Genomic DNA, 16,788 nt, shown 5'->3' on the forward strand with positions numbered 1-16,788 from the left:
TTTTAGGGGTTTGGATTTTTTATATTGTCTCTTTCAATTCACACATATATGGAGGAAAGTTCCTCATTGGGGCCACAGGAGGAATTTAAAGTAAAATCACAGACTAAACCTCTCACACTGTCGATACAAGAAGTACTGGATTTGCCCAACTGTTCACCATATGTTTCATGATATATTAAATAAACCTTCTTAATTGATCTTAAAATAAACTGATTTCAATTACCATGTCGATTATGTGAGGTACATTGTAACTACTTGTTTGTTTTTCATTAGTGTGACATTTTAAGCATGAAGGTACTCAAAAGATCTAATGTATCTGTGGAAAATGTAGTTTAAGTAAACGCAAGGTTTGTCTCTCAGAATCATATAGTGAATGTTCCTTTCGCCTCTTCCCACAAGAAGACACACTCACAGCATTTATGCCTAATTGTGGTAGTGATGAGGTGCGTTACATCATGATCTTGAAAAACTAAAACAAAACATTGCCCAAAACAGTCTGTGTTTGGACTCTTGCAATAGCGTCTCTTGTGGAATTCAGAGTTGAAGGTCTCCCTCTAGTGGTTTGAGGTTGTAATGGCAGCCAAACTGTGCTACAGAGGAAAGGGACAAACTGGGATTAATTGCTGTAAAGTTAATCTTTATAATTCAAATGAATTAAAAACTAGTTCCCAAGGCCCTAACATGGAAAGGGTCCTCAAAAAAGCCTAGGATTAAAAAAAAAACACTATTATTCTTTACTCAATAAAAACTTTGACAAACAATTTCTTGTATCTAAAACATAGTAACTTGGTTTTATTGTACATGAAGGCTACAATGTCATACAGGTTTAACGTTAAGATACTTGCAGTATCGTTACTTGCAATGCTTTTCTAGTAATACCTTTTAAAATATGATCAGTCTAGTGTTTCTATCACTTTAACTTGTTCTTATTTAACATTACTCCCTGTATAAGACTCTTGTGTTCAGGGGATAATAAACACCTAACCTTAAATAACTTACAGAAATCATCACATCATCAGTCACGCGATATTCAATAGACACAAGCTAATGTTAACTTATCTAGCTACTAGCCTACGAGGCTACTGACGCAGATTCACACACCTGAAGCACCATCTGTCTGCGGTTCACTGGCGGATGCTGCTACCGAGGTTCACTTCTCCTGAAAGACGTAATTTCCATAGTCCACATGTTGGTTAGCTAGCTAGCACTGACACTAGTGAATGAAAAATATACACAAACCCCAGGTGGCAATGTTAGGGCTATAGATGTCGATATTCCCCCAGTAAAAGGAACGTTTGCTCCATTGATTTGCCAGGTGCCCAGTCAGAGAGACTGACTTAAAATGAAAGAAAGGGGACGTTATTTTAAAACCGTAAACATTCGGTGCATTTGAGAACACTTTCAGGGCTGGAGACTCGGTGCCACTCCCGCTGCGCCGATGTTTTAAACATTATTTCAGGTGACAAACGTGGTTTGGTAATGGATCATTTATAATTTTTTTTGATGATCATCATGTCTGCAGAAGACCAAAGAAAGCCGTGTTCTTGTTTACGTGCACACTGCAGGCCGATAACCCCGCAGGCTTCTATCCTAAACAGCTGACGCAAAACGTCATTGGGTAATTATGTTCTGAACAGAATCCTACAGAGTTCGGCGCGCGCGTTCGGCCCAGATTCTTGTGGATTTGAAACACCACAGGTTAACGTTAGTGAGCTGTGGGGCTACAGCGGACCAAAACGGCGAGAAAACAAAAACAATAACTGCTTAACAACAAGTTATCTACATGTTTGTTTTCGCAGAAAACAGGTAAGAAATAAAAGAGAATAAAACTAAGACGGAGACACTGAGTCACTGTGAGGAGAAATCATTGCTGTTGTCCTTAGTTAATGTGATGCATGCTGGTGAAGATCTGAGCCTTTCAGCCAAATGTGGTCTAAAGTGGTGTGTTTGTCCCTACAGTCTATGGTTTTTCCTGATCTACAATCCTATGGCACACATGAGACCTGTGGTGCTCTTTTGTTTCCTCTTTATCATGACTGAAGGCTATCCAGCAAGCAACAAACCCCGCAGGAGTGTTTCCTTCCAAGGTAAGACTTCTAATGTAGATGTGATTACATGGCACTTTGAAGGGAGCGTCACAGCTGAAATGAGTATATTCTAACAGTTAGCTGTGTATAATCTGTACAGGCAATACTATCAGAAATAATAAAAAAAATTATAGGCTATACAGTGGGAAACAAATCAACAAGTGAGCTGTATTAAAATACAGGGGTTTGAAAAGTTACCTCCAGCTAATACTCCTTTTGTCTGGCTTAGACATGAACTTAAAACAGTTCAAGGAGTCTGGCTTTGACAGTTTGAGCTCTTTGATGGTAAGAGACGATATCGGCCAGCTTATCGTGGGCGCCAGAGGGAAGGTGCTCGCCCTCAGCTTGGATGATATCACCAAAAAGACCAGTGAGGTAAGACTGACTGTGATGCGGTACTGTAGACAGGTCAAGTCAGTTTTATTTATATAGCCCAATATCACAAATCACAATTTGGCTCAAGAGGCTTTACAATCTGTACAGCGTACAACATCCTCTGTCCTCTTGACCCTAGATTTAATTGAGAAAGGGCATTGTGAATATAAAAAGTAAAGAAACATGCATTGTAGACAAAACAAAGACATTTCAGTAAACAACCTGTTAAAATACAAAGGGTTCAGTGTCATTAAAAAATAGCTGTCAGAACTATTATGCTATCAGCCAGAGCAATCCTTTATATTTCACTTATACTATAAACACAATACCTCCTTGGTCATTGCTAATTCTCTTTTCTTCCAGGCCAATTGGACGGTCAGTCCAGCAGAGAAAACCCTCTGTCAAATGAAGGGCAAGGACACTAAGGTGAAGTAAGAAGTGGATTATTAGTGAATGGCATCAGCAGTTGGGAAGGTTTTTACCATCCAACACAGCCTACAGAAGGTTTCATTCATTTTAATCGCTTCTGTTCTTCCAACAGGAGTGTGACAACTTCATCCGGACTCTACACACAACGGAGGACGGTAAAATGCTAGTGTGCGGGACAAACGCTTTCAACCCTGCATGTGACTACATGGTAAGTAGCTTTATAGAAAGTTTCCCAAGACACCAAATACTGTAGGTGTACTTCTGTAGACAGCTGCTGTGTTGTGTAATGCACGTTTCAATAATTAGTCTCAGCTTTCTTGCTGAGAGTTACAGTAGGTTAGCTGTTACCCCTGTTTCTTTGTGCTAAGATAAGCTAACCATCTGCTGGCTCTAGCATTTTACAGTATTTATTGTACACACAGGAGAAAGGGCTCTACAGTATCTTCTTATGTACTGTAACTCGGCAACAAAGTGAAAAGGCGTATTTCCTGAGAAGTTTTAATTTAAAAGAATAGGTTGATGGATGAATTCAGGCTCAAAAACTTTAATGTCTTGAACAGACTTTCACAAATGGAAGCATCTCTTTAGAAGGAGAGACGCAGGTGGGTAGGGGTAAAATTCCTTTTGACCCCTACCAACGCTTTGCTTCCATTATGGATGGTGAGTACTCAACTGCTTACAGATTTCTTTATCGCACTTTATCTCTTTTTTTTGGTCATGGCCTTTATCCTTAGATATACATCTGGCTGTAAGAAGTTGAGGGTCAGAAAAAAAAATAAAGCTTGGTTTGTAGTTTGTAATGACCCACCACTGTTTCTTTTTCACTTGACAGGAAACACACCTTACTCGGCTGCCTCCTCCAACTTTTTGGGCACGGAACTGGTGTTTCAGAGACATGGACCGGACCCTCTAAAGACTGAAGTGAAACGCTCCTGGCTTGATGGTAAGCTGCTCTTATGTGGCTACTTGTACAGTAACAAAATTATTCAATAGAGGATGTAGTTTCATGAGACAGTTTGTATTCTGAATGAAGTCAGTTTTCTTCCGGCCATAATTGTACACCCATCAGTTATTTTCATTTTCAGACCTTGTAAATTCTTTGTACTCTGTGGTTTCATATCCTCAATGCTTTGGTGTCAGAGCCTACCATGATTTCCATAAGCCTCGTTGAAACCAGCAAAAACCGAGAGGACGGTGGAGACGACAGTGTATTCTTGTTCTTCACTGAGAATGCTGTAGAGGAACATCATCATAACATCCAGGTGTCAAGGATTGCCCGTGTGTGCAAGGTAAGTCTCTCAAGTCAGAAGCTTAAAAAACCTGCACTAGATAAACTACAAGTGTAAATTAGGTGTGTGTGTGTGTGTGTTTTGTGTTAGAGTGACTTGGGGGGCAAAAGGACCCTGCAGAGCAAGTGGACTTCTTTCCTGAAGGCCCGTTTGGACTGTCCATTTGGCGATGCTGGCTCACCGTCCCTGGTTCAGGATGTTTTCCTTCTCCGAGACCAAAATAACTGGAGGGATAGCATCTTCTACACCGTATTCACCTCCAACACGTGAGTTGCATGTAGCCATAGTACGCACCTCTGCTTTGAATGTATATTGCTGATGAGTATTATAACTTGAGATGTAAAGAAGATATATACACAGTAGGAATAGAAAATAACAGGATATCTTTCCTGGATCCGTCACAGGGGGTCCTCAGGTGCTTGTAGCCAGTCTGCCATCTGTCCGTACAAGCTATCAGACATCAGCCAGGTTTTTAGTGGGAGGTTTTTGACTGAGGGAGATACTGGGAGCTGGGATACATACACAGGAGAGGAGCCATTTCCTCACCCAAGTTCAGTAAGTACAAGCCGAAGAACAATTTAAAGAACACATCATTATTAGGGCTGATTATATTTAGTTTTAATAAAAGAAGCATTTAGATGACCCTGTTATCCATCGTTATCTCATCAGATGACATCCAGTGCAGTCTGTTTTTATGTTGTTCTCATAGTGCATAAACGATGAGCTGCGCGCCCAAGGAGTGATGACCTCTCTCGACCTCTCAGACAAAACCCTTCTGTTCGTAAAGAACCACCCTCTGATGGAGGGAGTGGTTATGCCGATATCTGGCAAGCCTCTGCTGGTCCGCACAGGGACTCAATTTTCCAAAATTGTCGTGGACCAAGTCACGTCACTGGATGGACGACAGCATCAAGTTATGCTTGTTGGCACAGGCATGCAACTGCAGTAGCATGTGCAGACATGATTTTACACCAGTATCACAAATCACACCTGAGGTGTATTGACCGATCAACCGTTGGATTCATTCTTCTCCCTCAGAGTCTGGTTGGCTGCAGAAGGCAGTGATGTTTGATGGTGAGGACGGACGCATCATCGAGGAGCTGCAGCTGTTTCTAACTCCTCAGCCTGTCAACTTTCTCCAGCTGTCCTTGGAAACAGTAAGGCTCAAGTCACATGTATTCAAATTGGTAAAATAAACGAATCCCTTTAAAACTCAAGTTTTAGTTCTTGTTTGATCTTTAGAGTTGCAATTTAAAAACCACCTAGTAGGAAGCTGTAAACTGTTTCCATAGGGCCAGCTGTACAGTGGCGCCGATAACGTTGCTGTTCAAGTTAATGTAAGGGACTGCAGCCGTTACACGTCATGTGATGACTGCCTTCTTGCCAGAGACCCATACTGTGGCTGGGACAGGATCAGAGGCCAATGTGCACCTGTTGTTGGCGCATCACTTGGGTCCATGTAAGTCAAACCTCTTATGACTCTTTACTTTCAAGAAGGTTATTCTTTGTTGTGAGCTTCATACTGAAAGAGGTAGTTCTTTTATTACAGGATTCAGAGTTTGACTGATGGAAACGTTACATTGTGCCCAATCTCAGAGTGTAAGTTAAACATAAACAAATGCTCAAACTGTACACATATGTCTGAAATTAATCAAATGACCTATTCTACACCTCCAGAGATTGAAATAGAATCTGGATGTAATATGTTAAGTCTGAATGTGTGCGTGCTTGATTTCTTCCTCAGTGAAAAATAAACCTGCCATCGTCTGCCTCACCATCAAGATAGCGCAGTTCCTCCCATGTTCCCCTGAGACAAACCTCCCAGTCAGCTGGCGCTTCTCTGACAGCATCCTCCTTCCCGGTCCCCGACACACTGTACTCAGCCAGGGTCTCCTGATCAGACCCTCCTATTCTGATTCTGGACTTTACACCTGTGAGACAGTGGAAACAGTAAAGAGTAAAGTGCACCGGAAGACTGTGGTCCAGTACCTCGTCCAGGTTCAGGACACTAACACTGTTGTCGGGAGGCTGAGGGCGGCGGTGATCACCTTGGCTGCTTTCATTGGCCTGCTGATATTGCTCAAGTGCAGCGGCCTCATGATCAGACACCTCAAGCCAAAAAGGCAAGATCCCATCAGTTGTGGCAATCAAAACAGCAACAACAATCAAGTGATCCCTCTGAGTCCTTTCCGTCATTATGACCGGTCCACGGATCGACGCCCGGAAGATGGTGAGCAGGCAGAGGAGCGACACATGGGAGCTAACAGTGGGAGTCATGATGCCACCAAAAAGGAGCAGTGTGTGCAGATTGGGAGTTTTAAGTCTATACTCGTTCTCCCAGAAAGCACTGCAGCAAAAGTGGCTGCAAAGGAGGTGGAGGCAGACAATGGCAACAGCCACATAGTTATGGGGATCACAGAGTAATCTCCTCCTTTTACACGTTGTTTCATTGTATTGACTCACATATAGATTTCAATAAACACTAAAATTGTAAATAATATCTAAGGTGAGTGACCATTCTAACATGAAGTTTACAAAGGTTATGGAATACAATGGAATAGCAAAATATTTTTAAAAACTCAATAGTAAATTTATTGATCAAATTAACCATTGCCCGACTTCACATCCAATATGATGACCTGCACTTTAGCCGCCACCAAAGAACTGTATGATATTTCAATTCATCACCAGCCCTCTTCCAATCTAAATTTTTCTCATCATGTCTTGACATTATTTTGTGAATTTTATATTTCCACCGTGATGTTTCACAGCAGGTCTAAATCCTTGTGTTCCCCATGTTTATGTTAAAACTAAAGATTTTTTTCCAAGGAGGAGATTCATGCTCAGCCTCCATAGGTTTATCAAGAACATCGTTAGAGACAATGGGAATCGGCTGAAGAGCCAAACAAGATGCCAAAAGGGCTGATGAGACAATCAGTAACAGGTGTGTGTGTGGAGCATGAGAAGCACACTGAGGGCACCTGATGGACAGGTGAGGAAAATGAGCCAGTGTGAAAACATGCGATAGAGACGATCACGTCTTCAATTTATCTTTATAGCCAAGTGAATAAAAAAAGAAAAGAAACATCAATGTGAATCTTCACATATTTACTGTGGCATTCTGCATTAGCCTCATAGCTGGTTGCTCTAAATTGCAAGTGTAATGCTTGCAGCTTTTAAACTAGTCTCTACCCGCTTAATTTAGAATACTGGCATTGTGCATCGTTCCACATGAAAAACAGTCAAGGTATTTCCACACATTAATGTAAAAACACAGCTAACACAGAAATATGCTGCTGAAAACGCGCATACACATACATAATATATAGCAAGATGTACCAGCAATGATAGATCTCACCATTTCCGTGAATGCCGTAATGGCTTCTGTGAGGCTTTTTTTAAAATCCACGCACCACACCATATGGCAGCATGGGACATACGTGGAAACGCTCTGTGTTTTGTCAGCAAGTACAGAAGGAAAGAGCCACATTCATTTTTTAGAGTGGCCTTGAACTGAGCTCTGTGGTAATGGTATAATTAGTTCTCAGGGGACTGTAGAATCTGCTTACTTACTGGTTGCTGGTTCTCCCTTTTCTGTCTCCTCCCGTGTTTGTCTTTCTCTGCCTTGTCTCTCCCTCAGTCTTTTCCCATTTTCTCATTTTTTCCCCCTTGTTGTTTCTCTCCCTGTCTCTAAGGCAAAGGTGTGACTGTAATAGGTGCTCTTTTCATTTGGGAGCGTTTTGTGGAAAGCAAACTGTTCACAGTTAGAGAGAAGACGGGAGCATGTGATAACTGATGATTTTGGACGAAACAGGGATCCAGATGTGTTGCAACAAGAAAAGGAGAGTAAGGACACCAAATTGTTGATGACTTCACTAACTACATACACCCATATTACCTCAGGCATGTACAGTATGTGCTACTCAATTTGAGCCACTTCTGTGCTTCAGAGTCTGTTATGCCGGTGTGTTGGCCCAGAGGCTGGGAAGCAGGATTCAATCAATAACAGACTTTAAAATAGACACCCACACCAAAATACTAGGAGTGAACCTGCTGGTAGCAGCTTCTGCTAATATTCACTGTCTTTGTGCCTTAAAAAATATGAAAATCACAAAGATTAAAGGATTCTCACCAACAACCAGTGCAGTGTTCATTTGATTATCAGTCATGAGTGAAAGCAGACAAGAGGGTGGGCATGGAAGCTGTGTATACATCTTAATATGTTCCAGTTCAACTCTGGACAAAATCAACAGAACAAAATCATCAAACTAACTGACCTTTCAGGCTTCATTTATATAGTCAAATCCAGTGGTTATATGCAGACACTTGAATATAGTAAATCTAAGGGTGATGTCATGTGCTGCCACAAGATGGCAGTCATGTATAACTAATAATTAGCAACAAAAAGCAAGCGTGATGTTGAGGAAAAGAAATATATTACCTGGACAGGCTTTGAACTCATGAGTTGAGTTGTATCATCTGTCAGAAGCAGTGTGACTGTATCATGTTATTAAATCAAAGGCCCTAACATGCTTGTGACTTTATTGCAATGAAACTTCTACAAGTTTTAAAATGAACTTTTTTTCTGTTTTTCTGTGCTGCCAAGAGACTATACACATTATTTTCACAGCAGGTATTCTGACATGTCATAGCAGGAAAAGCACAGGTATTACTAATAACAATACCAATGGCTATTAGTGGCTATTAGTAACAAGTAACACACTGCATGTGTCCCAGTAAGCCATGACAACGTGGCAGCATGCCAAAAGTAAGGTAACTAATGGACTCTAGCAATCATTTATTTTTAATATTTACATCATGTGCTTATCTATAACAAGATTTGGTATGAACCGCCCTCTATAAACACCAATTAACTGATGATGAGAAGTCTTGCAGCCTGTTAGAATTATGTTAGCTGGATGTTTGTCACACACCAGCTTTGTGGTGCCCCCAAAATGGAAATGGGAATGTTACCACCTTGTCTTGCTGTTGAATTTGTTCCCTATAATTCATTATTGCAGGTCTACATCCATTATTCTGTATAAAATCCTTTACACCAAGTTAACTGATTTATGTCGACTCAAACTGGGCCACCAGAGGAATTAGGCCCTTTTTAAAATGGGCAAGTTGGCACGGCAACACATAGATATACACACACACAGAAACACACATGAATACAGACAAGCACACAAACCATGTTATCAAGCATACTTCAGTAATGCAAAAATAATCTCCCTCGCAGCATAATCACACAGCAGTGTCGCTCATCCCTTTCTGCTCATTTGATGACTTTCTGTGACTCTCCTGATTTCTCTCTAACCCTGTCCTCTTTGTCCCTTTCCTTATCCTCCTCCTTTTCTCCTTCCATGCCTGTCCCTCTGAATCCCCTTCACTTTCTAATGAGGGCAGGCTTGCCCCCCCCCCATCAATGATAGATTACAGCGATAACTTTAATCAATTTTAATGGTCAGAACTTTACTGATATTAAAAAGCTGATCTTTGCAACTGTAGCACCCCTGGGAGCAGACCTTTAGCTGTTTAAGAGAGAAAAGGAGAGAAATGGAGATGTAGAGATTGTATAAAGACCTTTTCTATGCCTGTCTCTCTCTTCCTCTGCTCTTACTCCAAACTGGTTCCTAAATAAGGGATGTTGCATTAATTATAACCAGGTAAGACTCCATTGGCAGCTCAGGACAGCCTCTTCACAGTAAAACGCCCAGAATGCCCCTCTCCCACGGGTATTACCCCAAATATATGTTGGCATGTCCCAGAGTGGTAAAGACCCCAGCCCCTTCAGAATGACCCCTTTGGATATTCCATCATTTTTATCCAGGCATGTTGTAGGGCAGCCTCTGTAGGACCCCTCCATCCATTAATGTTATGGTCTAGTCCCAAGGGCAGCTTCTGTTTGCTTCTGGGGCCCTTGGGATGACCTCGGTGGATGTTAAACTAATTCTGATCAGGCGTGTCCAAGGCCAGTCTTTATGACTGTACATCAGTTTTATTCACGTGAGGCTTAGATGGCCCTATGTTAAGGCCCCTTGTGCTTCCAAAGACCCCTCAGGGTAGCACATTTATTTAATACAGGCATGACCAATGGCAGCCTTTTTGTGGTAATTAAGTATAAATAACTAGGACTTTCTAGAATATTATGGAATTTTCAATTGATTTTTATTTATATAGCTCCAAATCATAACAGAAGTGCACTAATATAATATAATACTGCAATGGGGACTGAAATGCACGCACCCAAACTCAGTAGTTGCTTTGGTTTTGATTTCTGCAGCTGCGTTGCTAATAACAGCCCAGTTTCTGCTGGTAGCCACCATGCAAAGATTATTCATGAATATCAACATTTAATCAAGATGATAAAAAACAAATAACTTTACAGAAGGATTCTTTTGAAATTTTTAAATGCAACAATCAAAAAAGATCTTGTCTTCAAGCTAACATTATTTAATTTTTAATATTTGTAATGACAATGACAAACAAAACAAAAACAACTTTAGGGAGTTTCAACCTTTCAGACTCAGACAACACTCTACAGCTAAACTGTACATTATGTAGCAGGAATGGAATGGATCCAAATATAGTAGGGAGGAATCACGTTGCCAAAATAATAAAGGCTTCTCCACGTGTAAGCAGATATGTAAAGGAAAAAGGGTGTAGTGTTACCATAGACACTTGAAAGAATAATATTACACTCGCCGAGGGTAAGACAAGTCCAAAACAAAGTCCAGTTAGTTCAAGTCCAGGCCAGAGAGGTTCATATGATTAACTTGTTAATTAACAGAAGTGTAGATGTACATATTTGGAGAAGCTCTTTATGAAACTGCTCAGCGAACAACCTTTTTCTCCCGTGTCCCGACATGACGTTCAGATATACCTCAGAACTCCAGCATGATTGTCAGCGTATCCAGCGAGTTAGGACCAACTTTTATATTCAAATGCTCCACCTTCAGGCCCGCCTTGGTGCACTTCTTTTAGCTGGACATCAACTCCCTGCAGACAGATGCCAGGTTTGAGAAGAGCTCACTACCACTGCTCACAGCTGCCCTTGTACTGCATCTGCAATGACTCCTCGATCAGGGAGTTGTGGGGTTTAAATAAGATGCTCTCGGGAAGCTCAACAATGATATATGTCTGGTGTCTCTGTGTTGTTGCTGCTGGACCCAGCCAGTCTGTCAGGAAAGTGTATCCAAGACAGGTATGGAGTAAAAGCCACACCCACTTCAACTTTTTAAACTCAGAACAAGAGAACAGGAAAGGATTTTATTTTTAGGTTGGCCTATTTTATATCATGATCACAAATGGTTACCTGTAGTAACTGAAATACTTTTGAGAGGAAACTTTCTTATACAAGGCCAGCATCACTTCTTATTTTTCAACATGGCCCCTGAGGGAATGTCAAGGTAGTGGAGTTGTCGCTCTTTACTTTGCTAAGTGAGAGACAGGAAATGTGAGATAGGGGAAGAAAGAGGCAGTGACAGTAATGTGGAGAAAAAAGAGAGAGAAGGGCAGACGTGGGGGGAGGGAGGTGTGTAAAGGGAGAGAGTGGCGGGCGGACTATCAAACACTGACTTCCTGTAGTCTTTCCCATGGCAACTGTGTGTCTGTGTCTATCTGCAAGTCTCATTCAAGCTGGCTGATAAACAGAAAATAGTTTTTTATATTGGGATGACCATGGACAGCCTGAAATGGCTCTACACACTGAGTCCAAATTGCTCTCCACAAAGGTTGAAAAGCCTTATTGCTACTTTCATGTTCCACACTGGATGACATTCTGTGTATTCACTTCAATTCAATTTAATTCAACGGGGCTTCATTGGCACGGGAAAGCAACGTTTACATTTGCCAAAGCAAGTGTGAAATAAAAACATGTGTTGTGTTGTGGGTACATTAAACAGCAGCTGGAATGATGTGGTTGTAGTGGGAGCTTCTAAACCAATGACTGAGCCTGTTTAATCATCAAACACACTTGTTAATGTGGCTATACAGCAGGGCTCCAGGGTGTAAAAATACTGTAGTTGTTAACAAACACCAACTGTGTGGGCAGACATTTGCCTTTGAACAAATATTATAAACAGATTCTGATTTATATACATCTAGCATGTGTCGCGCATGTCTCTGTGTGTATGTGCAGTGACATCACAGCATGATTCAAAATGAATGCCACTGATTATTTTTTAAGCCAAGAAAACAGCTGCAGCGCCAGTTCCACCTTATCTGACTCCGAGCCCCGCCAGAGCCTACCACACACAAAAAGGCGAAAAATGCTTGTGTCTTTCGCAAAGAATGGCGTGTCCAATTTCCATGACTCAGAAATGATCAAACAGGCAAAGCGAAACAGTGAAGAGTCCGAAAAGTTAATAAAATTTAACACTGAAGAGCTACCTTTTACTTAATTTAAGTCTCAGATCATCCATCTCAAAAAGGGCCGACATCTGTTCAAATCACAGATTCCACGTACACATCATTCATGAGAGATGGAGAATTAGACAATGTGTATGGGAAATGACAAATAAGGTGATGCTAATAATGTATAATTGAGTGCACCTCAATGATGTGCTGGTGCACTGAAATGAAAGGGCTAGTCTGGAGCCGTGCACAGTTCCTTTCTCTGTCCTCTTTGCTGGAGAGTAATTTCCTAGGAAGGTTTTGCCAAATATTGTATTCTTACTGAGTACTTTTAGAGCTCAGATCTGTTGTTCTGTCAGTTGTTTTTGCAACTTTAGCGTGAAGACATCCTCTCTCTTTGGATGTAGTCCTTTGTTCAATACTATATAATAATATTTCCTTCTGAGTGCATCTTCTGTTTTGTGTCTTTATTTTGCCCTTCGGTCTGTACCTGAACATTGTTTACAGTTCCTGATGCAGTTTTCTTTGTTTCAGGGACTTTGTGCAAATGAGTGCCAGAACACAAGAAGACAGAATAAGGTTTATCAATTTTTCCACATATAAATAGTTTCTATGTGAAAGTGGAGAGAGGATATTGAAATATACACATGTACGTATACTAAAGAAAACATGACTACTGAGCTCGGTGCTTCCTCTGAGCACAGAGAGCTCAGGTGAGTTGCAGTGGACTGCTCTAGCTGCACTGTGTGGGTGAAATTGACATAAATGTGTACATAAAACCCTCCCAAAGAGACCTGTATGTCCTTACTGGAGCACAAACAGCGAGGAAACCAGACTGAACACCACCAGGTGGTCATCATTACAACAAGCACAGAAAGACAAAACAAAGTCACTTCAAACAAGCTTTCAAAGCTGGCTGTTCACCTTACTGGGGTCCAAATTAAACAGCAACGATCCATAATAAAGAGCAGATGAACAACAAGACTGCCCCCTAAAAAAATGGCCCATATTGTCATCCCATATGTAGCTTTACCTTCTGAAAAGTTCTAAAGATTTTAATTTTTTTTTGCCACAAATTTTTTCTGAGATTTTCAAAATTGGACATATGCTAAGAAGGCACCTGCATGGTTCATTTGAGTTCACTGAGTTCAGTGCAGGCCTGACACTAACTTTACAATAAATGCATTGGACTGTGTTATACTGTTTCATACAAATTATAATAAAATATGTTGTTTTGTGCAAGCTTGAGGTAATTCCATACATAAAAATTTAGATGTCATTCTTAAAGCCCCCCTCCAGCCAGGTTTAACTGCCGTTTTTGGTTAACATTCTTTCTCAGACAGAGAATGGGGGTGTGGTTAATAGTCGGACGTAATACATCTATTATTCTGTGGAACTGTTTGTAAATACCTACTGATACCATTGCCTCTGCCGATGCATTGGTGAAACGGCCGTCAGTAAAATGCATGTTGCAGACTGTATATAAGACGATGGCAGGTGAAAGTGCAACGCGTTTTCTGTCATCTGTCCTCCAACACCGCACGCACAGATGTCATAATGAACAGCACACTAAACCAAGAAGAGGAAACTAAAAAATAAAATGAAGACCCTCAGTTAGCTAACTTTCTGCAATAACCATGCTAGCTAACTACACCTGGCTAACTACAAATTAGTTAACTTAGCTAACTAAAAAAGAAAGACAAACCAACAATCAGACACATAGACATACCTACTGTAAGTTCTAAGTAAATTACATGATAAATTGGTTAGCTAGCTCACAATGATGTTTATCGGTTTGATGCTCTGACTTAACGAGGCGTGGCAGTGCGCCTGCGCAAGCTTGGAGAATGACGTGTGATTTATGGAATTACTAAAGTCATACGTCACAACCCTGTTTTAACAACTAAGCAACTTTGAGCACAAAATTAAGCTGTTTGTCAAAAATATTTGGCGAACTATGTGGGTAACGAACATTATAAAGAAATGACTATGAAATATCATGTCAGAAATGTCAAAATACACTGGAGGGAAGGATTTCTTTCATTCTACACTATATATCTCAGATATGTCCACACTCTTAGTACATGTTCATACAGGCACTCTTGAAGTTAAGAAGTATTACACTAATAATATAAGAGTGTGCTGAATACATTTTAAAAATCTCACTGTGTCCACTTATTTTCAGTTTTTCTTTCTTTTGCCTCATCCTTCCGCATCTTGCCTTGATTGTATTGCCCCCTTCTGTCCCAATTTCTTTCTTTCCTTTACAAACAGACATCCCCCACCTCTTTGATCCTGCATTGGCAGTCATTGTGTTTTTCCACTTAAACCAGCTGCTCTCTGAATACTGCCTCTTTTTTAGCGATTGATATTCTCAATTCCCCAAAGAAAATGTGCTCGCCTCCCTCCAGTGGGAGGTAAAAAGGTCAACAACAGCAACAAACTGCACCTCAAGACCTGGTAGGGACTCTGTGTTTTTGTCCAGGGCACTTCAGCTTAGGGAAATCTGTGCCAGCATCCTAGCGGCTAAACATGCACCTGCCTGTTGAAAGAAGACATCTCCTTGCTCATTACACAACTCGACACTCGCTGGATTTCTAGAGAAAGTGAAAAACTCCTCTCGTTGAGGTCATGTTTTTAAAAGGGCCAGTTTAATCAACCCCTCCCCCCCAACAAAACAACATATTTTTATTCAAGTCATGTGTAGCCATGCAAACTGTTTTGATTTCATTTTCCAAGATTTTGAGATATCTGTCTCTGCACGCCATTGTCTGCAAGCTGCTATGTGCATGGCTGGAGACCACTTTTTTATTATTATTATTATTTTTTATTATTCAATCCATTCATTCATCCTCATTGTATTTAAAAATAAATACCAAAGTGAGACTAATGTTTTAACTAACTTTATAATACAGGCTTACACAATTGTGACACTGCAGGGTGTCTTCTGCACTTAAGAGGTCAACTTATCCAATATTTCACAAAGTCCAAAATGTGAATACAAATTTGAGCAGCAGAAAAAACTTAGGGCCTGATTTACTAAAGGTTTGCGTGAGTAAAAATGTGTGAAAACTTGATATCACCAGCAAATGCATGTAAGCTGATATACTAATGGTGTGCACGCAGAGTGACGTCTTTCAAAAGCGCAAGATAGCACCTGTTGTTCCTTTAGTAGTTTTGCCTTAATGAATACGCAATTTGGGGCGTAACATGCAAATACATTTATTTACTATAGGCAATGTGACCCAACAAGCCTAAACGCAATTTCATGTGAGTGCAACAGCCTCTGTATTTAATATGTTTGAGAGGAAGGTGCAAATGGCTTCTGTTGTTGTTGCCAGAAGGAGACACAGCCATAATGAATGAAGAAGTAGAGAAATTAACAATATTAGATAATATTATTCTATGTTCTATATAGAAATACAATTATTTTATTTATTAGATGAACTATATGAATAGATTTTCTTTTGTATTTTCCTTTAGCTTTGGCAATACTGTTGTATTAACATTCATGCCAATAAAGCAAATTTATAGTAGTTTATAGTTTCGACCTGATTTATTTTCTCCGTGAGATGGACAAACCAAGGTTTTTACACTGTGGCTGCTTTCCCTCTCGACTCTCCATGGTGGAAACGATTAAAACACGCAAAACCTCATTTAAATACTCCCACCTCCATTGTGTTTGCTCCTGTTGTCATCTACGCAATAATTCTTAGTAAATCACCCGTCACAGGTACTAAAATTGCATGTGCAATATTTTAGAATGCACACGCAATTTAGCACTCTTTATTCAGGATATTAGTAAATTGGGCCCTTAGTTTTTCCTTCTTTGCTCTCCTATTTATCATCTCAAGACCCTTCAGATTTAGGGATCCCAACCCTTATGTTGGAAAGTACCAAACTGTACATCCATCCATCGTCAACCGCTTATCCTGCGTACAGGGTCGCGGGGGGGCTGGAGCCAATCCCAGCTGACATCGGGCGCAAGGCGGGGTACACCCCGGACAGGTCGCCAGTCCATCGCAGGGCCACACATAGACGAACCCAAACTGTACATAAAGTAGTTAATAGTAGCTTAACAGTAAATGCACAGGGGGCATTATTCTTGCTCTATTTTTGATACTTTAAGTGCATTTTGTTTGATATACTTCGGTTCAGGTAGTATAAAGACTGGAAGCTAGGGTAAACAGTCTGGATTTGTATATTACAACAAGGCTTTCTACCCACTAGAAGGTGTGTTTTGGCAGAAT

At 40.7% G+C, this 16,788-nt stretch overlaps 1 protein-coding gene across 5 annotated transcripts; it reads left to right on the forward strand.

Moving 5' to 3' along the window:
* Positions 1-864: 864 nt before the first annotated feature.
* On the forward strand, positions 865-6,680 carry LOC119910196 (semaphorin-4E-like). Of its 5 annotated transcripts, XM_038728654.1 has the most exons (16): positions 1,196-1,459; positions 1,638-1,806; positions 1,960-2,087; positions 2,317-2,462; positions 2,826-2,888; positions 3,004-3,099; positions 3,452-3,551; positions 3,724-3,834; positions 4,032-4,180; positions 4,271-4,446; positions 4,585-4,735; positions 4,890-5,112; positions 5,219-5,337; positions 5,473-5,639; positions 5,730-5,779; positions 5,925-6,680. In XM_038728654.1, exons 2-16 carry the CDS (start codon positions 1,784-1,786, stop codon positions 6,602-6,604), a joined length of 2,382 nt encoding a protein of 793 aa, XP_038584582.1. In that variant the 5' UTR covers positions 1,196-1,459; positions 1,638-1,783; the 3' UTR covers positions 6,605-6,680. The 5 variants fall into 5 exon arrangements, with proteins under 5 accessions (XP_038584583.1, XP_038584584.1, XP_038584582.1 ...); XM_038728655.1 differs by lacking the exons at positions 1,196-1,459; positions 1,638-1,806 and adding an exon at positions 865-1,148; XM_038728656.1 differs by lacking the exons at positions 1,196-1,459; positions 1,638-1,806 and adding an exon at positions 1,144-1,168.
* Positions 6,681-16,788: the final 10,108 nt, after the last annotated feature.

This window comes from Micropterus salmoides, unplaced genomic scaffold (assembly GCF_014851395.1).
Source record: "Micropterus salmoides isolate LMB-PRFRI ecotype aquatic unplaced genomic scaffold, ASM1485139v1 Ms_hic_scaffold_19, whole genome shotgun sequence".
In the NCBI taxonomy this organism is placed as follows: Eukaryota; Metazoa; Chordata; class Actinopteri; order Centrarchiformes; family Centrarchidae; genus Micropterus; species Micropterus salmoides.

Excerpts from the sequence above, each read along its gene's own strand:
- LOC119910196 (XM_038728653.1), top strand. The coding sequence starts at position 1,784 with ATGTTTGTTTTCGCAGAAAACAG. Across the intron at positions 3,100-3,451 it reads ACCCTGCATGTGACTACATG|ACTTTCACAAATGGAAGCAT; the intron begins GTAAGTAGCTTT and ends TGTCTTGAACAG. Across the intron at positions 5,113-5,218 it reads AGTTATGCTTGTTGGCACAG|AGTCTGGTTGGCTGCAGAAG; the intron begins GCATGCAACTGC and ends CTTCTCCCTCAG.